We start from the raw sequence: 27741 nt of genomic DNA, 5'->3' as shown, positions 1-27741 counted from the left end.
TGTATAAGTCATTTTGTATGTAGAAGGGATTATCAAGATTCAATAAGAATTATGTTTGATCGAAACAAGGGTAAAAGAAAACATTCACATTTTTGCTGTTTGCAAAATAACGAATGGCGAAGACATTTAAAAAAGGCGAGAAATATCATCAAAATTGTATGTGTATGTTTGTTTGTGACAATGAGAAAGTAAAAGGGGTTAGTGAAACCCTAATTCATCCCGTTTATTATATTTCTTGTGTAAATTCTTGGACAAAGTCGATGTAAAATTCTCTAAAATTCTCTTTCCCTTCACATAGATCAGCCGCTACAGTTTTGGGCGTACCACTGGTATTAAATACACATTAAGAATAAGTTTATTTCCATATAAAGTAATACAGGGTGATATATAATATATTATATACATAACACTTACATGAGTAAGACTATAGATAGAAAGATATCACTTTCCTTTGCAAACTAGTAACGATAGCTAAGGTGGTATTAACTGAATGACTCAATTATATCTTCCTTCCTGGCTTATAAATGCTCAACGGACTTCATACACGTTAACTTTTCGAGTACATCATTGTACATGGAAATGATGTGAACTCTACTTGTTCCTATACAGTGTTTCTAGATAAGGAACAGTCGAACACGAAATCACTGCTTATACGCGACATTAAAGTAAACTAAAGTTGTAATTTTACCTGTTTACAAGCGCAGCCACATTTCATATCATGCTACACGGAGCAAGAACCTTAGTCACTCTTGACAATATATTGATCAAGAAATTAAAAGTAAAACGCGCAGAGAAAGAAACATAATATTATGAACTACACCCAACGAATAGTGGATCTCCAATATTATTCTAAGATCATGAGGATAATCATTGTTATATACACGTATTTTCACTCCGAGTGGGTACGTCTTGTAAGATATTTTTTACTGCAGAGTGATACACATCAAATAAAACACTTAACAGCTATATAGGAGTACTTGCTTGGAATGGAAGCACGACTGGATTTGATCGTGTATAAAACAGAACACAACACGTTCGAACTAATTCGTACAAGACTTATTGGTTTTAAAGCAAAAGATTAATTATTAAGCAGAGGGGTGAAGATAATACCGTCGGTTGAGAATGAGGATGGCTTTCAAATTTGAAAGATCGCAAGTGCACATCTGTAAACAAATATGTCGGGAAACGGAACCGGCGGGAATCGAACCTGCCGTGTACTGCTTTTTAGCAGAGGGAGACAAATCGAAGAATATTGGCTTGTTGTACAAACATTAGTCGTTCGCTAGAGGGCGCTCTTCAACATAATAATTATGCTGAAGTGCGGCCCTTCCTCAGACGAGACCGCTTTCAAATCAAATTTTTCATCTGTTCGTGGTCAAGTCAAGAGGCAGGCCCGTAACTAGGGGGGGGGGGGGGGGTGGCATAGCGAGCAGGGTCAGATTGAAAAAAACAAAACAAGTGAAAACTTCTTCCCAAAGCTCAAAATATGACAGAAGAATGGTTTTTAAAGTTAAAACAACAACAACAACCAAAATAAAACAAAAGCAAAAACAAAAAATCCGTACAAATCCCCCCCCCCAAAGAGTGAGACCGAGTATCCCGCTTGGTTGCTAAACTCCCTCAGAAAGGTCTACTATTTCCAATTTTGATCCCCCCCCCCCCTCCCCCATAAAAATCCTAGTTACGGGCTTGAGAGGTTACCTCCAAACAGCTACAAGACAACAAAAACATTCAAGACAACTTACAGAACAGATGATAGCTTCAATACTGTAGTTCAAATGCCTCTGTCGTTCAGTGAAGACGCACACGTGTAAACAAGAAGTGGCAGGCTCTATGTTTTACTTAACTACTCCAATTTTCCATGAACATTTTCCAAATATTTCGCCCAAAGCGTGGATTAGATTATAAAATTGCAATTTAAAAAAAAAAAGAGAAAAAACAATGAAAAGGTCCCGTCGTGTGGGAGGGGGATTGGAGAGGCATATCCCCTCCCACACCTCTCCCCTACTAGTCCCCCCCCCCCCCCCCCATACACAACTAGTATACTTCTGGGATTAACAATTTTCTAAATGATACGCAAAAAGTGTCCCCGGGTCGTTTTGTTTCGATTGTACAAGTACAAAAGCTCACTCTTGTTTGGGGGGGGGGGGGGGTGTATCCCCCTCCAACACCCCAATTCTCCCGTTCGGTCCATTTCCAGAAATTGTACCAAGGAGGATTGTACACAGTGAAGGCGCAGAAGCTGAACTATAATAGAAGTGACAGAAGCGGAACTTTTCCAGAGAGCACTTCGCTCATGGCTGCTGGAGAACGGTTTCCAGACAGAGACTGGTAATATTGAAACCATGGTTTAAACCATGAACAATTTGTATGGAGCGCCAAGTGTCACATGGTTTATTTTTGTTACGAAATCCGTCATCCGTGATGAACTCGGGCCAATTGTGTTTCCCCACAGGATTTACACATGTTTTCCCCAGTCTTGAAAGTAGGACAAAGCTGGGGACCCTTCGTCCATCAAAAAACTACAAATGTCAATTCTAAAAAGGCAAAAGCTCCCTCGTCTGGGAGAGGGACACGTACCACCTCCCACCATCCGACGTCCCTGCATGTTCCCAGTCATAATTAGTTCCCCCCCCCCCCCTACACACACACACACACACACACACACACACACACACACATACACTCTCTCTTTGAAAAATATTTATGTAGGTAGGCGTTACACAGGGATGGCATATGAAGCCCATGGCGATAATTAATGTCATTGACATTGCATACGATTCCACTTAGAATGTCCTCTAAACTGCAGCACATAATCCTCAATGATGATACTTACATTCCCATATTATATTGAATCAAATGTATAGAGTCTATCTGGAGTGCAGAAAGCTATGTCGCCACTCTCAAACTCTTGTAGATAGTACCAACCTCTTTTTGATTTTTGTATTTTGAAATCAGTGATGATATTGTGCATGTGCTCCAAATCTCTCGTGTATCGATCGATACTGACGAGACCCTCCATGTGCTTCACCCAGGCTACAATGACCGAATCATCTCGACAAACAGCTGGGTAGGCAGACATACCATCCCTCGTCAAGACATTCTCCTTCTTTCCCTTACCATCAAGACAGACAACAGTGAATGCATTCGTCAGTAGCAGCTTCCCCGCGACGTGAAAGGAGAATAATTGCCATGCTGAATATCCATCAAACAATATGTCCCTTACAGCCTTGCCACCCTGTGTGGTAAATACCTGGATGTTTCTATTACCTGCATAGATATTGTCATATCTGTCCACAGTGAGACCACCAAAAACTCCTTCCCCGTAACTAGTCGTCTCAAACGTGACATTAAGCTTCTCCCACTGAGGGGTGTATAGTGATATCTTATCATCTGCATCATATACAACACTTCGACCATCAGACAGGAATCCAATTTTACTGACACTGACATCCTTCAACACCGTTTTCTGAAACTTTCCATCAGGGGAGTAGAGATGGATTCCGCCAAGCCACGATCCCACCGCCATCTGACCGTCCGGTGCAGGAGTCATACAGCTCATGTTGTCTTTGCGAGGGAGCTGTACGTCTGTTTTGAGACCCCACATGTAACCTTTCAGCTCTCCAAGACAAAGTTCATTGACCTTTATGTGTTTACTGAATGAAATGTTCTGAGCTCGTTCTGTCACACCTCTTGGTGATTGGGCGTCAGGATCATCTCGTCCCAGAAAGCTCTTCAAGGTCTCGCACAACGTGTCATGTGCAAACAAGGCGTCTTTCTCCAGCGGTACCTTAATACCGTTAGTTACAAGCTCTTCCATGGCGTTTATTTGACTGATTGTTTGCCGACTCTCTTCCTCCATAACTTGTAATTCGTTCTTAAATTTTTCAGACCATCGTTTTACTTCACATTTCAGCCTTTCTCTTCTGGCTGACAATAGTTGCATGTATTCCTCGTACGTCTTGTCGATGTCATCGTTGAGCTTTCTCAGCGTAGTTGTTATTTCATCGCGTTGTGTCGCTATGAACTCGATATGGTTTTTAACGGTTGTGGTCTTTGTTTTTGTTTTTTCTTTCAAGTCCTTGATATTTTTCATTAATTTCTCTTCATGGATGGCTGCTTCTTCCAGGTTGTGTCCCTCCTGCAAATGCTCCAACACTCCGCACTTACAACAGATGTACTCCCGACATCCGGTACAAAAACAATCTTGATCATCAGCAGGGTGTTTCTTACACTTTTGTCGCCTCTTAAGCGGAACTCTTTCAGAGAGCACCTCGCTCATATCTAGTACTAAGTGGGTGGAGAATAGTTTCCAGTTAGAGTGGTCTTTATCACATGATGTGCACATATATGTCGCACAGTCTTGACAGTAGGACACAGCTGGCGACTTTTCGTCCATCTCACAAACTGTGCATGTTGGATTCTTGGTTTTCACTTCATCCACGAGAGAACTCAGCGGTAGGTTTGTTTGTAACCTAGCTACATCTCCACTGGGTACAGATGTTCCCTTCCGGCATACAGGGCATGTAAGAGTTCGTAGGTTGGGCTGAGTTTGAAAGATGCGTTCCAGACAGTCTTTGCAGAATGCGTGTGAACATGCCAGTGATTTAGGTTGGTTGAAAAGTGTCAGACAGATAGGGCACTCCAGATTTTGGCTGCTTATTTGATGAAATGCCGCCATAGTGGTTGTCTGTCCATTAGTAATAGAAACACATAATGATAAACATGATTATGTATCAAAAATACTAAGATAAGTATTCGCCAGACAGATAAGGGAAAGTTGGCGCGAGATCTCTTTTTTTTTTTAATTCGAAAGACGTAATTAGGAGCAAGGTACTATGCGTGTGTGAATATAGTGTCTAATTACCATGTTTGCCAAATAAGTTGTACTTCAGCCTTAAAATTGCTGGTCTACGTAGATTTCTTAATGTGGAACAGATTCTACAACTTGTTGTCTGGTTAGCATGCGGGATGGTGCGAACTCAAATCAGATAGAATGCGATGTTACTTTTTAAAGGCCGTATATGATTATCAAGCAAGAGGTATCTAATTAAAGCGTGTTTTACATCAGTGATGTTTTGTGGAAAAATATGAAAGTACAAGTTCTACTACACAAACAAACAGACACACGCACACATACACGCACCATCAATTAAAAAAAGAAGTAGGGACACGTCATCTATAGCAGTCCAGTGCTTTGCCAACACCCACCCCCACTCCTATTCCTTTTTCTGAAGCTATTTATTGTCGTTTCGCACTGCACTATAAATTATATTAAAGTGTTTTCCCCTAGATGACGTCAGATTAAAACTCTCACAACTTTCTCAATTGTACATAACCTAAAATCGGAACCACTCAGCGGCGTTATCAATATTTTTAACAGCAATACATCGAATGCTTTACCATTACAATTATTGTATGAAAGTTGTACACTAACGTTTGACAAGGACTGCTTACCATGTACACTTTGACATTAATCATGTCATCATTTACTAGTAATACGTTTCAGCTCTGCTCTCTTACATTCTTTCCACTATAAGTTCACAAAGGCAACCGAAATGAGAATGTATAATTTACAAAGCCAAACATCAATCCATTTATTTTCATACATGTACCTTCATCTGTGATTACTTCAATGAATGATATGTTTTTACCACATACAGAAGATCAGTTCTAGCAAAAACAAAAAAAAGAAGAAAAGAAGAAAAATATTATCACCTTCTCACTCATTAACCAAAATTAGAGACCTTTCTCCTCTTTTTGGTCTAGGTTTTAAACTTGTCATCAGAATAAGAATTTACGTTTGACAGGATTTTTTGTTATCATTTATGGATTTTTTGTTTTAACAGGAATCCATGGATATGGTTATCTGCACTTGGGGCCTTTTGTCTTATAATGTTTCGACGAGCCTGTCATATCAGCTCATAACCCATATAATCCTCGCTGTGAATTCTTTGAAGGAAAAAACAAATGAATTCTTGGCTCATGTTGTAATCAGCCTTGATTAAATTTCAGCATCCATGATTTAGTGGAATTGTGAGGTACAAATGTTGTACAAAGTGTTAACTAAACAAATCGAGCTGAATCAATTCTCGTTGCTTCTGTAAAACTACGTGCCAAGCACACATATAACACGCATGTGCTAATAACGTTTCATTATGCTTACCCAGCTTGCTGAACTTCCGGGTTTGATATTGTTAGTTCATGTTTTGCTCCGAAGTACGTTTAGGCATGGAATCACAATCTGTTTCTCTCTTCAGCCTGTAGGAAGGTGCGAACACAAATTAGATTGAATGTGGTCTTACTTTTTATGCCCAAGTAGAGTACTGAGAGTTAGCCAACGAAAGAGAGATGCACTACGAAGCACTCACAAAATGGTCGCTCGATTCATGCAGCTGTTACTAAGTACATGTATTGTGAAAATTTATCGTGACCTTTTCACCGTGACCCTTAGAGTACTATAATAGAAGTGGGTTTTCCCCACTTCTGGGATACCGCGTGCCTATCCGATATTCGAAAGCCCATAATGTAATATCGCCTCGTATAGCAAGGTGTACTTACGACACTTAATTTGGAAAATTTACTGGAAAGGGAAAGATGTTAACAAAAGTCATGTAAGGGAAATACATGAAAGAAAATTTGATGAAAATAAAATAAATATTGACTGAATTGTACATCAATTGAATATGGAAAATTATGTCCGTTTGACCGTTGTCATGTCATTGAATATTATGACTTGTAGACATTATTTAAAATGTAAATATTTGACTTTGACTGTCGTGTGAGTAATGCTACCAACATTTTTTACATACGAAATTACCACATCGAACGATTTTCTTTTCAGTTTGCGTGAATATCACATCATGGTCTTGGAAGGCCTAAGGGATTTTATTTTTTTTTTGTTATATCATGAGCACGAGTCACAGAGAAAAATCTTCTGGTAAAGGAAATTATAAACGGTTCTTTATGGACCAAACATAGAGGTAGCAGTATGAAAGATAGCTTTGAAAACCTTACAATTTGTCTATCATCAAAGCTAATCTATTGACGCAAAATGATACAAGAAACAATATATGAAGTGATGAATCCCAACTGATAATTTCTTGTAACGGGTGGATCCTTGGGGACCCTAACGACCTGTGTGTCCGAAAGTTACTATCTGTGTCGGCGTTTGTCTATGTCTTCTGTAGTCACTGAGATTCGATCTCCTTTTGCCTTCAAGGTAGAGAAAGGGAACTTTGACTATAAATCGTCACAGTAATGATGACAATTATTTTTATATATAAATATATACCGGGTGTCCCAAAAAAAGCGGAACGGTGGATTTTCAGTACCTTGCGTTCTAAAGGTGATATATTTTTTGACATTATTAGAAAGAACATCTTCCGCAGAAGACCATGATACCAAAATCATTAAATTTGGTTCAGTACTTTTTATTCTACGCCAATTTCTGTAAATGCAGTCATTTTCAATTTTTTGCGACTTATGAGATAATAATTTGGGTGCGACACGCGTTCCATACTGTGAATTGTGTAAGCTCGTTGATCCATGTCAACAAAAGATAACGCTTTCATATTGGGAGCGCGCGCGCACACACACACACACAGACACACACACACACTGTTTTTTCCTGGCCCGTGCCGTGCTCAGTGTGAAAGCTGTATCTTTTGTTGACATGGATCACCGAGCTTACACAATATTCACCGTATGGATAGCGTGTCGCACTCAAATTATTATATCATAAGTCGCAAAAATCCGGCAAAATTTGACAATGACTGTATTTTCAGAAATTGGCGTAGAATAAAAAGTACTGAACCAAATGTAATGATTTTGGTATCATAGTCTTCTGCGGAAGATGCTCTTTCTAATGATGTCAAAAGATATATAACTTTTAGACCGCAAGGTACTGAAAATCCACCGTTCCGCTTTTTTTGGGACACCCGGTATATATATATATATATATATATATATATATATATATATACAGTATATATATGGTTGACAGATTTTCGCTAGTCTCCATGTCCAAACTCAGTCTCTTTTGTGGCGAAAATCGGCCAACCATTTCTTTTTTTCTCAAATCAAAATTACACGGCCAAATTCTGTTTATCCAGTGGTAGAACTAGGTATATCCCTGTGTTAAGATAATGTTTTAATTTCATGAATATGATAGGCGTAGTGAACTTACGCACATGACGTTGCATTTCAAGCACTAAATTATACATGCCAGTTTCCATATGATAATCAAGGTTTATTTTATTTGTCCTATGTTCTAATAAATTAATTTACTTTCTGTTTTTCTTGATTTTTCGGGTCATGACAAAAATGAAATTTATAGGTGTTTAACGTTTTTATCTAACGTTAAAGGGATGGTATAGTTTTAGTTGAAACCTGGCTTCAGGTTTCTAACTTTTTTTGTGAGATAATGAAAAAAACTCTAATGAAATATGAAAGAGCATACAATTCCAAGAGGAATTCGAAGTTTATTTGATGAAGATTGGTTTTGAAATGGCTGAGATATCCAAAACGAACAATACTAATAAAAGGTGGGACCCGCCTTTTATTAGGATCGCTTTGATTTACTTTGTTTTTGGATATCTCGGCCATTTCAAAACTGATTTTCATCAAATAAACTTGAAATTCCTCTTAGAATGGTGTGCTCTGTAACATTTCATAAGTAGTTTCTTCGTATCTCGCAAAAAAAAAAAAAGCTCAATCTTCATCTCCACCAATACTGTACTATCCTTTTACCAAAAGTTTGGTGTCGACCTTTAATATAAGTAGGGCCTATATTTGTTTGATCGTGTGTGTGTAATATATCACCTGTATATTGACGAATCAAAGGTTTACACTTCTGGTTAGTCCTCAGTGCAGTTTTAAAATTCAATGTATGACCTACTCTATCTTTTCCATAATTCTAACATCTCGAAAACAAGAGGACGTAGGCCTATATTCTAGAAAAGGTTGTCATTGTGTTTGCTGCATTGTACTCTGCGTTTGTCATAAATCGTGCAGACACGGAGGATCCAGTGATTGTCTGCCCGGGGAATATCACCACCGAAAACTCAGCGGGACAGAACTACGCGGACGTGTCCATCGATCACCCCGATGTCACGGACAACTCGGGAGAAATCAGCATCAACTTACCGCCGTCCTACCGCGTCTTCATCGGCACGTCCTCCGTGCGATTCGAGGCGGTCGACGGAGCCGGAAACAGCGCGGCCTGCTCCGTCTATGTCACCGTGCAAGGTACGGAAGTTGATGATGCGTATAACATCATGAAAACGTTGACATTGAATCTATATCTAATTGAATGTAGTACATTTTCCAAACTACGGTATTTTCATCAAAGTCGGCAAATTTTCGTGTTGATTCACCAAAAGGAAGGCTAACTTTTCTTTTTGCAATCATCTTGAATATTGTTGTCAAAGTGATATTGCAGTGATATTTACTCTTTTCTCTTCTCCGTCGACCAACATCACAAATTCCTGTTTCTCCTTCGCAACCTTGTCATAATCTTTCTACTTTCTTCATCACCAATTTTCTTGAGTTCCTTCTCTCTTCTCCTTACTTTTCCTCCTCCGTCATGTCCATCTTTTGTCTCTGCTTTTTTGTCTTCTCGTTCCTCCAAAGTCTCCTTTCCACTTCCATGGGCACTTCCTTGTTTCTTACTTTCCACTTCCTTCCAGCATTTATCCTCACTCGCCTCCTCACCCTTCTTCTCCTCCTTCTCCTCCTTTCAGTTTTTTTTTCTCTGATGATGATAATGATGATGATGATGATGATGATGATGATGAAACGTCATTTATTTGTAGAAACATTCATAGGCCCCCGGCCCCCACAATGTTCCACACATCATTCACAACCTCACATCTCTCTATATCTCTCAATACCATCTTTCCCGTTTGTCTCTTTATTGCCCCATTCCTTCTCCATTCCATCACATTTTTCCTTCTCTGGTTTGCCCAAATGACTTGATGTCTCTCTTCTCCATTTTCTGCTTGCGTAGACGTCGAGCCTCCTCAAGTCACGTGTCCGGACAACTTCAACGTGACAACGGAGCCCGGACAGTATTACGCCACAGTCACATGGGAGGACCCGAGTGTCCAGGACAACTCCGGACAAGCTCAAATAAGTAAAGTCTCGTACGCTTCGGGGACCAGGTTTCCTATCGGCAGGACCACAGTCGAGGTAGTGGCCAGCGACTTTAGCAACAATATCGCCTCCTGCACCTTCGACATCAGAGTGTGGGGTACAGTTATTTTGTTTCTTACATCTTCTTCCTCTTTTACATGATTGTGTGTGCTGGTGAATTACATGTACTAATTTCACGGGTCTCAATACTAAACCCTACCATAAAACCATAATCTGATAAAACAGTCCTAAAAATGTAATTTCATGCTAATAAACGATGATAACAGAAATTATGATTATGATAATATTAGTAATGATAAAAATTATTAAAATGATGATTATGATAATAATAACAATAATAACTATTTACTATATAGCGCTTAAAACAAAAATGTTTCATAGCGCTTTGTGATTAACAAAAGAGAACAAATATATAAGGCAACTACGAATACAAATAATTATAATCAACAATTACATGATAATCAGTTCTGTTCTTGAAGTAAGTGATAATGCTGTCATATCTATCTATCAACGTATTATGTTTACTCTGTTCTACGTGATTAGTTACCACCGTGACTACTTCTTACTACTCTTAACCTCTTAGACGTGGAACCTCCTACTCTGACCTGCGCCGACAACATCGTGACGGCAACCGACCCCGGTAGCAATAGAGCCAATGTGACCATCGACACGCCGATGGTCGAAGACAATTCCAACCCCATTGTCAATGGCAGCGACACGTACAGCGTGGTCATCCCGCTGGGCACCTACGAGATCGTCTTCACAGCTCGGGACGGGTCGGGAAATGTCGGATACTGTTCCGTATACGTCACAGTACGAGGTATGCCGAGATTCGAACATTATGACAGATAACTGGTCTAGGGTAATTACCCCCTGGGCAATTACCCTAGACCCTTCTTCTGACCCTTACCCTAATCCTGATATCGAACCTTATCCTAACCCTAACCCAAAATCTAACCCTATAACTAACTCTAATCCTAATCGTTACTTTACACTTTTCACTAACCATTATTTAGCCAGGGGTAGTTGTCCTCGGAGATAATTACCTTCATACGCGGATAACTTTCCACAAGAGAACAACTAGGATGAACTCTTGTGACACTAATAATATCAAAAATATCATCATTATCAAAAATACTGAAAGATATAGAAATCCTGAAGCTTAATGTCAGGTGTGACAGAAATAATTGTTAAAATGGCAGTGTGTTCCCACCTCTCAGCCTCCTACGGTATCCTCGAATTATTGACGCCACGCTTACACGACAGAGAATTGCCCTTATTTTTCTCTTCTCTTGGGCATCAGGAAGACGATACGCGTATTACTTTGCTCAATTTATCAGTACCGTGATCCATCATTCTACTTCGTCTGTACACGTTGTCCATCCCAAAACAGAAATTCAAGAAAAATGTCTATCAAAATGCACTCATCACATTCAAACAGAATGTTTGTGAGTCGCCTGAATGGTCAACATTTTAACATTTAAAGTTAAATTTATTGATAGTCTTTCATATTTGCTTTGACGCACAAGTTGTGGTTTGACATAAACACGTCCGCGCGAGAGGGAGCAGCGGTATTCTAGCAACATTTTCGGGTTTCAAAAAGTGCAATTTTACTCATAGTACATTTTTGCCATCATCATCATCCGAACGCTCGAATGATGATGTTCATGAGATTCTACCAAGAACATCTAGTCGATGTGTAGTCATACACTTGCAATCTAAGGAATAAAGACTGCTGATAAATAAAGATTGAAATATAACAATTTTGTTATTGCTGAAGAGTTAATTTACATACATATGAGTTGATACACTTTATTAACATTCAAAATAAGTGTAATACATTAATACCTGGTGGATCTATCCTGACCCTCTTTACACGACAAGACGAAGAGCCTCCAGTTTTGACGTGTCCCACTGACATACAAGTAACTGCAGAGAGCAATCGGAACAGTGCTACCGTCTCTTGGAACCAACCCGGTGCGCTGGACAATTCCAATATCCCGGTCTCGAATCCCATCAGTGACCCCGTTTCAGGCTCGTCATTCCCGATCGGGACTACGGTCGTCAACATCACGGCTGCCGATGCTAGCGGGAACATCGGGAGTTGCCTTCTTCTCGTTACCGTACTTGGTGAGTTTGATTGGTTTTAATTGATTTGATTGGGACTGGTCACAATTTTATTCTGCAACACAATACTTTCTTTCTTTCTGCATTTTGCATATTTCACCCTGGTGTCTGTTAAACACTAGTGTCTTTTTGTTCTGCCTCTTCAAATGTGAGAGAACATCATCAACATAGCACTTTAGTCAGACGAGAGAATTTGTCGTTTTGTAGTCCAGATTGAACTAATCCCGAATAAGCAGAAGGCTTTTTATTAAACAATAACGATAGATGCCATTCCGATGCATGCTTTCCCTTAATCTCTAGAGAAATAGAAATTAAGGAATCCCTGTAGCAAGTGTTAACAAGTTACTTTGTCAGTAGAAAAACGGGACAATGATTGGCCCGTTTGTCAGTCTGTATTGCTGGAATAATCGGATAATCAGCGAATCACAGCTGTGGAGTAAACGCAGAATCATCATCACAAGATATGAGCGCTTCTCTTTCAATGTAAATTGAATATGAATTAATGGTCAACGGTTACATTTGATACTGCTTTGCAGTAACAGCTGATGATGCAAAAAAAAAATCAACTCTTAAACCCACGAACGTTGTGCTAGTGGCCTCACGGCTTGTCCTTCAAGTCAATCAACCTATGAGATGACTGAGAAATTTGTCACATCCGTCACGATATTTAGGGCCAAGATTAGGAGAAGCTTCTAAACAACAACCGATACTTATTCCCCCATCTTAACTCAGAGTAAAAAAGACAACGTTGTGCTTAGATGATACATATTGAAGCGGTTCAAGTAATTAATTGTCTTGATTAGGGAAGACTTACTCCAATATTTTTTTCCTTGTCCTTGTCCGTTTAAAGATTTTGACGAGTGCGCAGACGGCCAAAATAACTGCAGCCAGAATGCGGTGTGTAAGAACGAAGATGGTTCGTTCAGCTGCCGGTGTGAAGAAGGCTATTCCGGAGATGGAGTCACGTGTGACGGTAAATATGACGTCATCACTATATATATATATATATATATATATATATATATATACATGCATTAATACTTTTTTGCGGGGGGGGGGGGGCTTGGGATGGAGGGACATGGGTCATTTAGAAAATAAATGGTAGCTGTTTGTGAAGACACACCGCATCATTCAGAAGAAAATATAAGTTACAGCTTATTTCAAATTATTGTATAGATGTGTAGTCCGATCTGGCTTTATAGTGCTACATAATGTCCCGTTTTGTAGACTGTTTTTGTTTTGTAATTTGTGTCTTATTTTGTCCTCTGTAAGTGCATTTAGTACTTGTAATTGTTTTATGTGCTTGTTGTTAATTATTCTGTAATGCTTTAATTGATAACTGTTAATTATGATATCATTATTTTAAATGACTCTCTTTTTTTTATTTTGTCTATGGGGTTCGGCCTCGAAAGGTCAATGGCCTATTGCTGTTCCCCTCCACACTCGCCACATAGCCCGAGTCACACACTCTGATTTTTATACATGTGCGTTATTTTGTTATTGATTGTTTTTTCTGTGTGTTCATTTTTGTTATGCTCACATGAAATCACATTGATTTCATTTTTCTTTGTATGAGATGTGGAAAATAAACATGAAACTTGAAACTTGAACTTGAACATTAACTCGTTGCCATGCCTTGACATGCGTTTTGATTTCTTTACCTTTCCATGAGCACTATAAGCTTTCTTGCGGTATAAATTACAGAGTATACTCAGATGGTTTGTGCCCCATTTGCTAAACGTTATCTCTAGAAGAAATTCTGTCAAAATTTCTTACCTTCAACCCCCCCCCCCCCCGTCCCTTCTGCCGGGGTCGTGTCTGTTTGTATGTATGTTTGTGTCATGGGTGTGTGTGTGTGCTTTTGTGTGAATGTTTGTGTGTTAGGGTAGAGGATCAGTAAGTTCTGTTAGCTAGACGTAGGCCTAGTATGTACAGTAGCTCCCCAACGTTTAACTGTCATTGGCATCGCCCAAGACTGGGCAGATGGGACAAGCTATAGGGCTACGAGAATTTGCGGGAACCTTCAGCGGGATTGTCTACCACGTTATACCACGATCTCTTTCCATTTAACCCCTCTAAACCCAGACATCAACGAGTGCACGTCGGGTGCCTCAAATTGCCACTCCAATGCTACCTGTACAAACATCCCGGGATCTTTCACGTGTGCCTGCAAAGATGGCTTCTCCGGAGATGGCATAGATTGCACAAGTGAGTTTAACCAAAGTACTGTATAGTCGCGGAACTTACCATCGGAATGGTTACATAGCGCCACCTACTGTTAGGCAAAGACACACATTGACAGCTTCATTATAATATTATACGAAGGCTGGAAACATAAATTTCTCGTCAGAAACGTTCAGTATGATACGAAAAATATAGTCATGCCGAATTCTGCATCTTTTTTTTTTCGTTCCCTGCAAATGGACATCAAAGTTGACATGATTTTAATCACCGACATGAAATGGCACTTTAATGTACGAAAATTGTTCTTCGTTTGTACTACGTACCAGTCGCATCAAAATATTGCAGATAAGTTGAATTCGATACGACCTTTTCAAGAAAGCTCGATTTTTTAGCACCAATCCCTGAGATTCTTTCAGTACTTGTGAAAGTGTGTTTTTTTTTTCTATTAACGACTAAGGAAATATTATGCTGCAGATGTAGCGATGCAACTGCTGCTAGCTGTCTCGTCCAGAGTGTTTACACAATTCAAATTTTCCTGTTTTGATCAAAAGAAACAGACAAGAAACAAACCTACTATTACATCACAATGGTTTCCCCTTTGCTATCGTGACTCCTCAACCACTATCCCCCTATCCAGATATCGACGAGTGCGAAACGAGCGGGAACAATTGTGACGTCAACGCGGATTGCATGGATACACAGGGAGGTTTTGCGTGTGTGTGTCGGACTGGTTACACTGGGGATGGCCAGACGTGTGATGGTGAGATCGAATAACAGAAAGTTAAATTGTATTATTTTTTTAAGAATAAAGTGCGAATAGATTCCCATCATGTTGACATCAATGAAATATAAGTCGAACCAAAATGGGCGAAGTTCCACCCAAAACTCGACCTGAAATAAAGTTGTGGATTATTACAGAATTTGATGTTATATATACTAACAAATTGGTCGCAATTGATCCACATATGCAAATTAATGATGTCGTCAATCTTGAACTCTCCGATTGGTTTGTGCACACAAGTATTATAACAATCAGAATTAACTACATCTATATTTCTCATAAAATCGCTCCTTCTTCTTGTTTTAGGAATAGATAATTCGTGTGAAGCTAGATGGATGAGTTGAGACACGACATAATCACTTTGCCTGATATATTCATACGCGTTCTACCAAAATAACGGTTTCATGAAAACATTTCATTGAACTCCTTGATTTGTTTTGTATTATAACGGTGTTATACGGTGCGTTGGGGTATAATGGCTCATATTAACTTCTCACAACTACAATCATAATTGCTATAATGATTATCATCCTATTATTCATGCAAAACATATAGAGGTAATCTGTCTATTTCTAGTTTTGCTTTACCCGTTGTATAGTGACATATTTTTTATGCCTCCGCCAACGAAGCGGCCGGAGGCATTATGTTTTCGGGTCGTCCGTCCGTCCGTATGTCCGTCCGTCCGTCCGTACGAACGTCCGTCCCGTTTTGTTTTTGTCGATATCTCAAGAACCGTGTGGTGGTTTTACATCAAACTTGGTATGAGGGTATATTCTGGGGGGATAATACTTTGTTTGGATTTTAGGGTCACGGGGTCAAAGGTCAAAGGTCACAGGTTATTTTGTGGAAAAAAAGGTTGAAAATTCATGTTTTTCTCCATATCTCCCAAATGGTTCAAGGTATCTTCATGGAACTTAGTATATATGCTTGTTACAATGGGCAGTGATTATCTAGGGAAGTTGGGGGTCATGGTTCAAAGGTCAGGGGGTCAAAGGTCAAGGTCAACTCTTCAAAATATCACTACTTTCCTTATATTTATGCAATGCCTGAAGGTTTTTTTTTTAAACTTGATGTATACATGTATTACCCAATATATATTCTGTGGGAAGTTTCTTGCCAAAAGGTCAAAGGTCAAAAGGTCAAAGGTCAAGTGAAAGTGCTGAATTGCACTTTTTCCTCCATAATCTCAAAAGTAACTCAAGGTATCATCATGAAACTTTTTTTTTTTCAAATGATATAATTTATTGATTTCTCGAAGCAACATAATTTTACAGACAACAGAGGATAAATGAATTACAAAGTTATTACTTCAACACAAAAACATTTCTTTGATGCAAACAATTTAAGCACATATCTGTCTTTTTTATGCTTTTAAAAAATATTTAAATAACTTCTTACTAAAAAAAACAAACTATAAAGGGTCGTACATGCGAGAATGCGAAAATAGGATAAAATAACTTTTGGCAGTCCGAAAGCCCGCCCAGGCCCGCCCGACATGGCGACGACGAGTGCACATTGAATAACTTCCACAGGACCATTGCAATTGACTACACACAGCCCCGCCGCCGTACACAAGTGTAACACTTGAGCACAGCGACAGGGCCGCGCACAGCCACATTGCAATGTACAGCTAATAAAAGTAACTTCGTAAATACTACAAGTAATAGGCCCCATGGACAGAAAATCTAGAAATTAGCAAACCACATTCACCCGCCGTCCCCACGCTCAGGCAGGCCCCCAGCGGACTTCCGGCAAGCCATTGGAACGCCAAGGATGCACCCTGCCCGAAAGTATGTACAGTGTATACATTTACATTATACACGCCACACCCAGGTAGGCTCCTGGAAAGCCACCGGGTTGCCACAAACATACCCTGCCCGAAAGCATGCATAAATTAACTTACATCATAACAACGTTAAAAGAAACTCGCGGGTACATAGACCTTTAAACTATTTTCATGCATACCTCCCCAGCAAAGGTTGCTCCAGGCAACCCGTAAACACGTCAATATCCACCTGACGTTGCAACAACTAAATGTATGCAAGGTGGATTCCAAGTATGGAATTATTTTCTATACACAAAATCGAATGTTACCAGTTTCCGAGAGAAAATACCTCCATATATTTGACTACGAACCAAATGAAAGTGTTGCATCAGCCCCAACCTTGAATAATCTAGAAACATGAAATATACTATATTAACGAAACAACATCAGACAGTTCAAATAAGTTGAACATGTCTCCATTTATCTAAAAACACAGTGATTTTACCTTGTTTTAGATATATAATTTCTTCAATTTCATAATAATGTTTCAAAGCTTTTTGAAATAACGCCAAAGATAATGTACCGTTCTTACATCTTGTGGCGAATATGTAATATTTGGCATATAAAAAAACAGAATTCAATGTAGTGAAAGGACCATTTAAGATTCCAAATATAAAATCGTTAAATGTGAGAATAACTTCGTCTTTCAAAACTTGTCTTTGGAACTCTCTCAAAAAACGTTGAGTATAAGGGCACTCCCAGAACAAATGTGTAATTGTCTCGGTTGTATCTAAACAAAAGGTACATAAATCAGAATCTGACAAACCAGTTTGTTGTAGCAGTTTATTCACCCCGAGGATGTTGTGTAGAATCTTAAACTGAAAATAACGCAATTTTGTCGACAATGAACTTTTAAAAGGAATGAGATAGATTTTTTTCCAGTCAGTGACTGGTTCTATCAAAATTGAATTCCATTTTTTTTTTTTGTGATTTTGGAACTTCACGAAAATTATCTACGCATTTTCTATGAATAAATCTACATACTTTAGGAGCTTTCTGAATTTCAAGAATCAGTTCTTCTTGATAATTTTTATCTTGAGTTTGAGGTTTTTTAACAACATTTTTCCAGTTAAGAGGAATTGCAGATATGATGGAAAAAAAAATCCAAAAAATTGCATTGAATTTCATATTTATTTCTAAATTGTGAAAATGAAAGAAAATAACCCTGTTCATTCAAAATATGATAAATTCTCGTAATACCTTTATTTATCCAATTATGCTTAATAACAACTTTTCCATTAATTCTAATGCAAGAATTATTCCATATAACCTGGTTATGAATATATCTGTCAGGAGGGTTCTGAGAAAAAACTAAATTACTCCAGCAGACAAGAATTTCTCGTATGAATATATTTCCGACCTGATTAATCATATCCTTGCAATCAAGATTACAAATCCAAAATAAGTCTCCACCGAGATCTTTCATTGACAAGTCAAAAAAGCATTTCCAGCTACCCCTACTATCAGGGTTTAACAAGCGTTTTACCCATGCGGTTTTAAGACCAGCAATCATTGACTGAATGTGTATCATTCGTAGTCCTCCCTCACTATAATCTCCAATAATAATTTTACGTTTGATCTTATCTGGCTTCTTGCTCCATATAAATGAATATATAACAGACTCAATTTCTTTTATGAAATCATCTGGAGGCTTTGGAAGAACAGAGAATAAAAATACTAATTGAGATATACCGAGAGATTTAACAAGAGTAATCTTACCTATTGGGGTTAAATTTCTAGGAGCCCAAACTCTAAAAATTCTTTTCAGTAATTCCATTTTAGGCTTAAAATTGAGTTCAAATAAGTCATTTGGGTTTGTAGTAAAACGTATACCCAAGAGGCGATAAGGCCCTGGTGAATATGTGAAACCCAAAAAGGATACATCTTGAGGATGGGCTTTGTAATATCCTAAAGCAATAACATCTGATTTGTTGCGGTTAATACACAAGCCAGAATATATTTTCAGTTGATTTATAATATACATAATTCTGGCAAGAGAGTTTGTGTCTTCAACATAAAATGTTGTATCATCAGCATACATACTTATCTTTATTTCAACATCATTGATTATGATCCCATTAACATTATCATCTCTTTTAATCCATATACTCATTATTTCATTGCAGATTATAAACAGTAACGGGCTAAGGGGGCATCCTTGGCGCACACCTCGCGTAAGATTAAAGAACTCAGAGGCATGACCATTATTTACAACACAAGAATGAATATCAGTATACAAAATTTGCACCCAGGAGATCAAATCATCTCCAAAGTTAAAGTATCTTAAAGCTTGAAACATATATGACCATTCCAGTTTATCGAATGCCTTTTCTATATCTGCTAACAGCATAAAACCAGTAGCTTCACAGTCAATCATGTCTAATGCCAGTCTAATATTTTCACCAATGAATCGCCCCTTCATAAAACCGGTTTGATCACAACTTATTATATCAGACAACACTTTCTTTAACCTTTGGGCAAGACATTTTGCCAAAAGCTTGTAATCAGTATTCAGAATAGATATGGGCCGCCAATTCTTCAAAAAAAGTAAATCCTGATTTTTTTTTGGAATAAGGTTAATGATTGCTCTCCTTTGGTCCAGGGATAATTTGCCTGAAGTAAAAGAGAAATTGAAACTACTAAGTAACATTTCTCCAAGATCTGTAAAAAAGAATTTATAAAATTCACACGGGAAGCCGTCAGTTCCTGGAGTTTTATTATTCTTCATCGTTTTAAGACTGTATAGACATTCATTGAGTGTGATCAAACCTTCACATTTTTCTTTTAAATTTTCAGACAATTTAATTTCCTGAGTATCTTTAGGTAACAAATGTTCAAACTCTACAGTAGGAGGATTACACGACGTGTAAATCACCTTATAATAATCTTTGACAGTGTTTAAAATATCTTTTGTCGATGAAACAAGTTCACCATTATCATTGTAAAGTTTGGTAATAAGTTTTTGTCTCTGATTCCTTTTCTCCAAATTCAAAAAATATCGAGTGTTCTTTTCACCATTTTCGACCCAGTTTGCTCTCGATCTAATAATGACACCCTGAGTTTTCTTTTCATACAAAACATTTAAATCATCTCTGTAACATTTTATCTGTTGGGCCAGAGAATCACAAGGATTAAGAACATAATCAGATTCTAAATTACCTATTTTCTCAAGCAAATCATTTTCATATATCTTATTCTGTTTTGCTTTCTTAATAGAGTATCTAAGAGTCAAAGATCTCATTTGACATTTCAAAAAATCCCAAAAAGTATTTGGGTCTAGAATTTCAAAATATAAAGTTTTAGTTTCTTTAATACAATTACGAATCTGTTCAACATATGTTTCATCTTGTAAAAGAGATGTATTAAATTTCCAAAAACCACGTCCTCTAATTTCATTTACTACAGAAAAATTAAGGGATATTGCTCAATGATCTGTTTTAAAACCATGTGAGATCTCACATTTGTCAACTTGAACAACTAAATTACATGATATAAGAAAAAAATCTAAACGACAAAAGATATTTCTCGAGTGCCAAGTATATGTACGTGTTTAAGGATTTCTAAATCTCCATACATCAATAAGATTATATTCTTCCATTATTTCATTTATACAAGCAACACTATTATAATGAGTAATTGCTCTGCCTCCTTTCTTATCTAGGTTAACATCTAAAACACAATTAAAATCACCTCCCCAAACAATTGACTCACAGTCAAATTCAGACAGTTTCTCCAAAACATCAAAAAAGAACAAAGAGTCATCAATATTTGGACCGTAAACGTTGACAAGCGTAATTTTTTGATTATCAAGCAAAACGTCCAAAATAAGAAGTCTTCCATTATTATCACAATAATGTTTATTAATTGTAACCAGCGAGGCGTCTTTAAACAATATACAAACACCTCTACTGTTTGAGGCACCATGAGAAAAATAAATTACACCATGTCCCCAATCTTTCGCCCATATAATTTCATCTTGAGGGGAGGAATGAGATTCTTGAATGAAAAAAATATTTGCGTTTTTACTACGTAACCAGTTAAACATTTCTAAGCGTTTAACTCTGTCACGAAGACCTCTGACTTTCAATGAATATATACCAAATGCATTCATAGATAACAGTAGGTTCTTTTACTCAAAAAACACGACCGCATTAAAAACAGACTTTGTAAGTTAACTGATCCCGCCGAAACACTTCTAATACAATAGTATGAGAGCTTGGTACCACACACATCAACTTGCATTGAAAATGTAGAGATAATACAACATATGTATTTGTTCTTTCCTCTATCCCTTTTAACATGAAAATACAAAATCAGGCTTGCTTCGAGAAAAAACAAAAAACATTTCCAGAACATGGCTGCTATGACAAACACGAATCAGACTCCGATTCCGAGAGCCGCACTGCTAAGCACGACTCCTACAAGAAAACATATAAAAAGCCGTTTAGAGCAAAAACAATTTCGGCATAAGAACTGAAACAGTATCACATATTGACTCGCGTGAATATGGAGCTGCTGTTTAGGCGCTTGGAATATGGCAGAACATAAGGATGTAAATGCACGACTACAAACTCACAGTGCGGTAAGCCGATCTTGGCCGTAGCTGCCGTGTCTAGGACTGAATGAAACTTACATATTTATGCATGTTCAACCTAACAGTGATTCTCTTTGGAACCGTGAGGTCAAAGGTCAAAGGCCAGGTTTAGATAATGCTATTTTTCCATTTGATACTGAAATCATACTTTTTCTCAATACCTTGAAAATTACTCAATGCATAAACTTATAAAAGGGTCAAAAGTCAAGTAAAAATCATCAGTTCCCCAAATACCTGCACTCTGACATTTTAATCATTCATCCAATTGAACCTAGTTCTAGGAAAGTGAACATTCAGCACACTTGTGTCAAACCTGTCATTTTGATATTTTGCCAATTGTGTGAAACTGTCATCACACATTGTCAAGACATTGTACTATAGACCTATTAGGAGAACCATGCATTATGGCGAAGGCATATCAGTCGCCGTAGCGATATATCTAGTTTCATTTACTCGTATACCATTCTATTTTTTCCCCCATGTCATCTTTGTCCCTCCAGATATTAATGAATGTACATCCGGGAGTTCTAACTGCCACTCTGAAGCTGTATGTACCAACACTGACGGATCTTTTACGTGCGCCTGCGGGACGGGCTACACGGGAGACGGTGTACAGTGTCTAAGTGAGTGCAAAGGAGGAATTTGAGCACTATGGGTGTAGTGGAAGAGGCTCCGTAGTCATCTATGGCACGCGTCAAACTAGAAACGTCAGAAGGCCACTTGAAATCGTTCGGTGACAGATCGAAGGGTTGCATCATGATTATTTTGTTGCATTTTTATGAAATCTTCCCATACAAATAAATGTATGCGGCCTTAGATGTACAGTATTTGAGAACCGGAGTCTTCTTTCAAAATTTTTGATAGACAATCTGTTACGACATCACTGAGTTTACACAAAAAGGAAGAGAAGGATATTACTTTATCAAGCTAATTTGGCTAGTCGAGCTGCAACCTTCCCCTGTGTGTGTGTGTGTGTGTGTGTGTGTGTGTGTGTTTGGGTTTTTTAAACCCATTTGCTTGTAGACCATTTCGATATGAAGATATGATTTGTGGCCTATATGAGAAATGCAGATCATGGAAGACCATAATTGCATTTAATATACCCGGCTAATTTTGGTTTTCCCTGAGTCCTACATCTATCAAAATTAGCGTCATCTAATGAAAGACGAACTGCAATGTCTTGTGTTGGTTGGTTGTTTGGCTGACTTTTTACGGGGTTTACCTACTATGGATGACTAGGCTACATTCAAGTCTCTCGCTGTTTGTTTAACATAGATCATCACTCATTTTCCTGCAGACATTGACGAGTGTGAGGGTGATATCCATGGCTGTGACGCGAATGCAGACTGTCAGGATTCGGACGGTAGTTTCATCTGTGTCTGTAAGGAAGGCTACGAGGGAAGCGGATTCGTGTGTGATGGTAGGCCAGTAAAGATATATATTTCTCTCTCTCTCTCTCTTTAAATGATATAGCTCATTCAGCATATTCAGTAGTCAAGAGAACACATCTCAACCTCAGCTTCCAAAAATGTATTTTTGCACCAGTGTACTTGCTCGATCAGTTTGCAGTTTACTTCTGTATAGCTCCGTACGCCATTTTAAATTCAATAAGCATAATATGTGTTTGTATGTATATGTATATGCATGAGTGTGCATTTATTTTGCTTTCTGAGAATTAAGGGAAACGGCTAAAGATTAGTTTAAAGAAACATCTGATATATTCTAATCTCTTTCATTATTCTTTTTTAGACACTGACGAGTGCGCGGACAACTCGCACGATTGTGACAAGAATGCGGAGTGCGTGAATTCGGACGGAAGCTTTACCTGTGTCTGCAGGGAAGGCTTCCGGGGAGATGGAGGAGAGTGTGATGGTAAGTCAACTAAGAGAAGACCTCTCCCTGCTGGTCATATGAAGGAAAAATGACTAGAATTTCTCGTGCTATTGTGTCGTAACAATTAAAAAAAAATGATCTTGAAAGAATCAAAAGTATTCATGAGTAGGCCTATTTCAATTTTATTCCCGTTAAATACAGAAATCTATCGACAAAACGGAGGGAAAATGAAAATGTACTTACGCTCCCACAACTTTATCATCGAAGCTCCATGGGCGTAATATACAAATACGTATTAACATATCCATAAACATGCATATACGCGTATATAAATTATACACATTATGCATAATCATATACGCACTCATGTGCATACCATACAATATCATACACATACGGTACATATACACGCACATACACACATGATTACACATGTACATATTATTTACATCATGTACTCATACTATATACTTGTACCAGTACCGTACGAAAGCAAAACTATATACAATTCCATACAATAAATGTAAGATTTCAAGGCCTCTCATGAAGACACTATCAAAAAAAGAAAGAAAGAAAAAGAAACCTACTTGACGAAGTTTCAACTCTCTCTATATCAAATCCTATATGCAGACATAGATGAGTGTTCGACGGACGTTCCTCCCTGTCATACCAACGCGTCATGTACCAACACGGACGGGTCCTACGTGTGCCAGTGTCTTAACGGCTTTTCCGGGGACGGCCTTACCTGTGGTGGTAAGCATCATTCTACCTTCTTTGCGCTCAAAGAGAGAGAACACTGATAAACGCAGGCGAAGTAAACTTGAAAGTTTGTTGGCTTGCCGGTACGTGGTCAAAAACAACAACAACAAACACACACACACAAACAAACAAACAAAAAACAAGTTTGTTTTTAAAAGCAAGTTGTCCGATATTAGATGCAATTCCAATTGATATTAGATACAAAACCTTTAATTTTCTCCGACATATATTCGTCTACTTTCTTTGCTTGCTTTAAAATTGAAAAATTGGCTAAAATGTAACGATTTCTTTTTATTTTCTAAAGAAAATATAAAGTATTTTGCGTACAGATAAACCACGTTGTAACATTTTGGGTTTTCTGTAGAACCAAGTACAAAAGCATTTCTAGTAATTTGAGTTTAATTCTGTTAAACATAACTTCCTGTATTTGAACAATAAACCTTTTACAGTTTGTGTAGTTCAGAATATTTAGGTTATCAACGTAGAGTGTACAATTATGATGGCTAATGGCAGTGCTTCAAAGTTTAAGGAGATTAAACACTAATGCTTCATAACTTCTCGATCATACATAAGCAAAGTAAATTGAGACTCAGTTGTGTCTTTCTAGGCGGAGATCACTTCAATGAATGGAAAAAGTAATGGAATGGTCGCTCCCGTGAAACCATCCTGTCGAACCAGGACTGTCTGAGAACTTTCAGATCCATGACGCATCTGATAATTTCTTGGTGCTTGGCAAATCATGAACCATTCAAGTTTTCAACAGTTCGTTTGTAAAATGGTCGAGTCCATCCGTTGTTGTACCGATACACTTTATGATTCTTCAATCTGGTGATTCTCCAGTCTTTGACCTCTGTGAGTCTCTGAGCCCATGTCCGAGTGTTGCCGACTGCATCAACGAAATCGACAGCTACACCTGCCGGTGTCGGAGCGGGTACACGACCACCACGTCGGACAATGACGACTCGACGCTGTGCATCGACATCGACGAGTGCGATACGTCGGCCTCGTCGTGCCACGCCAACGCCGACTGCATCAACACAGTAGGCAGCTACGAGTGCGTGTGCGCCGACGGCTATGGCGGAGATGGTGTGATCTGTGTTGGTAAGGAGGTCGAGAGAGGACTAGGGTCGAGTAGAAACATTATGCAGCAGATGCATCCATATTAGTCTATTCATTTCTCTTAGGCAATTTATAGGACAACAGGGGCTTGATATTGTTTGAATCGTGCGGGTTTTCTTTTTACTGAACAGCTGCTGAAGGGGAACATTAGATGGCAGTAAAGAACACGACACTAACTGAAGATTGCTATCTGCAGCCTACTCATATCACAACTATTGTATTTTGTTTGGGCTTGCATAAGTGATAGTGCTTTACCATCAAGACCACCCGCACTTCTCTTGGATATATGCATAGTTATTGCATCTTTTTAATGAAAGTAAAGAAAGAAAATCATCACATTTTACTATTCTTCCTTCCTTCCTTCCTTTCATCCTGTCATTCATCTGTCCAATTCAGCGGTCAACCCTTGCCTCTCTTCGCCCTGCCAAAACGAGGGAACGTGTTCTACTTCCGGTACCTCCTACCAGTGCGAGTGCCCGCCCACTCACACAGGTGTCAACTGCAACACCGTCGTCATGGAGAATGGTGGGTGGAGCTAAAAGGCTTATGATGATGATGATGATAATAGTAATACTAAGAAGAACAATAATGACAATAATAATAATGATAATAATGATAATAATAGTAATAATAATAATAATAATAATAATAATAATAATAACAATAACAATAATAACAATAATAATAATAATAATAATAATAATAATAATATCAATATTAAACAATTACCTGTATAGTAAATTGCATGCATATCTCAATAATTAAGGATGTTCTGCAGTGCAGAAATGTCTGCCTTTAGCTAGTTCAATTTGGAAGTGTAACTACATTGTAATTCATGCAAACTGACGTCTGCACGGGAACACACGAGTTGAATGACAGGTTATTCCGTCCTCCGGAAAAATGTATCCATGAATGCGAATATGCTCATGAAGGAAATTTTATCAAACTCTGACAAATTAATTTCTAACATGTTGCATGACCCAAAATAAAGAACAACAACAACAACTATGAATGGAATTCCCACTTTAATGAAGCACCACTATGGGCGGGTATACCGACAAAAGAAGGCATTATCAGCATATAATTATGTTTTACGTCACTTCTAATCAGAACCTGTTGAGATCGTCGAAGAGCCAGTATCGATTGAGATTGCCCTTGGTTCCAGTGCGTCGTTCTCCTGCTCGTTCCAGAACGTCGACCGCTTCGACTGGACGAAGAACGATCGGATATTGACCGATGTGGCCGACCGATCGCCGCTGGTGATATCGACGGCACGGGTCGGGGACCAAGCTTTCTATTCCTGCATCGGGTACGGCAGTGACGGCAGTCAGATCGAAACAGACAAGGCGACGTTAACACTGATTGGTATGCTGAGTAACTTACATGTAACTTATATTTCTTATTAGCCATATCAAACATTTTTTTCTTTCAAATAAGAGAATATTATTATTGTTCTTATTCCGATATGTTTGTTGAATTGCAGATCAGCAGTTGCGATCTTACAAATCTCATTTCAGACGGAGACAAATTGAAGAAATTTCTCACCTCAACCTTCACTCGTCTGATAAATGTTATCTTCCTTTCAAAATATTTTGTCCCCGCCGAACGAGTTCGAACTGGGGACTATGAAACGGGCTCCGTACGTGTGTGTGTCCGTGTGTCCGTGTGTCCGTCCGTCTGTCTGTGTGTGCGTCCGTGTGTGATCAAAATGTTCAATTTGCTACTTCTCTGTCATTTATGAGCCAATTTTGATTCTGTTTGCTTTATTATATGATAGCACTACATGGGAGCTTTGAAACTTCTACACAGAATTTCAGTTGTGACCTTTGACCTTGACCTTTGACCTATATTGTACATTTTGCTACAAAATGCTACTCCTTCACCATTTCTAACACAATATTGATTACGTTTGCTTTATGTGATGGCACTAGGTGAGGGCTTCAAAACTTCTACACAGAATTTTGACCTTTGACTTCTTTGATCTTTGACCTTGATTTTTGACCTGTATTGTACATTTTGCTACAAAATGCTACTCCTTCACCATTTCTAACCCGATTTCGATTCCGTTTGCTTTATGTGATGGCACTAGGTGAGGGCTTCAAAACTTCTACACAGAATTTTGACCTTTGACTTCTTTGATCTTTGACCTTGATTTTTGACCTGTATTGTACATTTTGCTACAAAATGCTACTCCTTCGCCATTTCTTACCCGATTTCGATTCCGTTTGCTTTATGTGATGGCACTAGGTGAGGGCTTCAAAACTTCTACACAGAATTTTGACCTTTGACTTCTTTGACCTTTGACATTGATTTTTGACCTATATTGTACATTTTGCTACAAAATGCTACTTCCGGCGGGGACAT

At 38.4% G+C, this 27741-nt stretch overlaps 2 protein-coding genes across 2 annotated transcripts in view; one reads left to right on the top strand and one right to left on the bottom strand.

Annotated features, from left to right (window-relative positions):
• The window catches only part of LOC139725163 (uncharacterized), a 53525-nt gene that overhangs the window by 14060 nt on the left and 11724 nt on the right, over nucleotides 1–27741 (top strand). The window contains exons 2-15 of the mRNA XM_071636253.1: nucleotides 9016–9249; nucleotides 10010–10252; nucleotides 10739–10975; nucleotides 12040–12285; nucleotides 13133–13255; nucleotides 14368–14490; nucleotides 15104–15226; nucleotides 22167–22289; nucleotides 22964–23086; nucleotides 23416–23538; nucleotides 24130–24252; nucleotides 25099–25359; nucleotides 25774–25902; nucleotides 26488–26742. Of these exons, the coding sequence (XP_071492354.1) occupies nucleotides 9016–9249; nucleotides 10010–10252; nucleotides 10739–10975; nucleotides 12040–12285; nucleotides 13133–13255; nucleotides 14368–14490; nucleotides 15104–15226; nucleotides 22167–22289; nucleotides 22964–23086; nucleotides 23416–23538; nucleotides 24130–24252; nucleotides 25099–25359; nucleotides 25774–25902; nucleotides 26488–26742 (2466 nt within the window). The remainder of the gene's footprint in view (nucleotides 1–9015; nucleotides 9250–10009; nucleotides 10253–10738; nucleotides 10976–12039; nucleotides 12286–13132; nucleotides 13256–14367; nucleotides 14491–15103; nucleotides 15227–22166; nucleotides 22290–22963; nucleotides 23087–23415; nucleotides 23539–24129; nucleotides 24253–25098; nucleotides 25360–25773; nucleotides 25903–26487; nucleotides 26743–27741) is intronic.
• On the bottom strand, nucleotides 2717–6390 carry LOC139725168 (uncharacterized). The gene is made up of 2 exons (XM_071636259.1): nucleotides 6167–6390; nucleotides 2717–4690 (listed from the first exon to the last, which is right to left on the bottom strand). The coding sequence occupies exon 2, from the start codon at nucleotides 4679–4681 to the stop codon at nucleotides 2846–2848; it is 1836 nt and encodes a 611-aa protein (XP_071492360.1). The 5' UTR covers nucleotides 4682–4690; nucleotides 6167–6390; the 3' UTR covers nucleotides 2717–2845.

The sequence above is a fragment of the Diadema antillarum genome, unplaced genomic scaffold (assembly GCF_040938485.1).
Source record: "Diadema antillarum isolate AM-2024a unplaced genomic scaffold, OU_Dant_1.0 seq00000017_RagTag, whole genome shotgun sequence".
Classification (NCBI taxonomy): domain Eukaryota; kingdom Metazoa; phylum Echinodermata; class Echinoidea; order Diadematoida; family Diadematidae; genus Diadema; species Diadema antillarum.
This window is presented reverse-complemented; position numbering and strand designations above follow the sequence as displayed.

Bases quoted from the DNA above. Each gene is read 5' to 3' on its own strand.
- LOC139725168 (XM_071636259.1), bottom strand. From the start codon at position 4,681: ATGGCGGCATTTCATCAAATAAGCAGCCAAAATCTGGAGTGCCCTATC.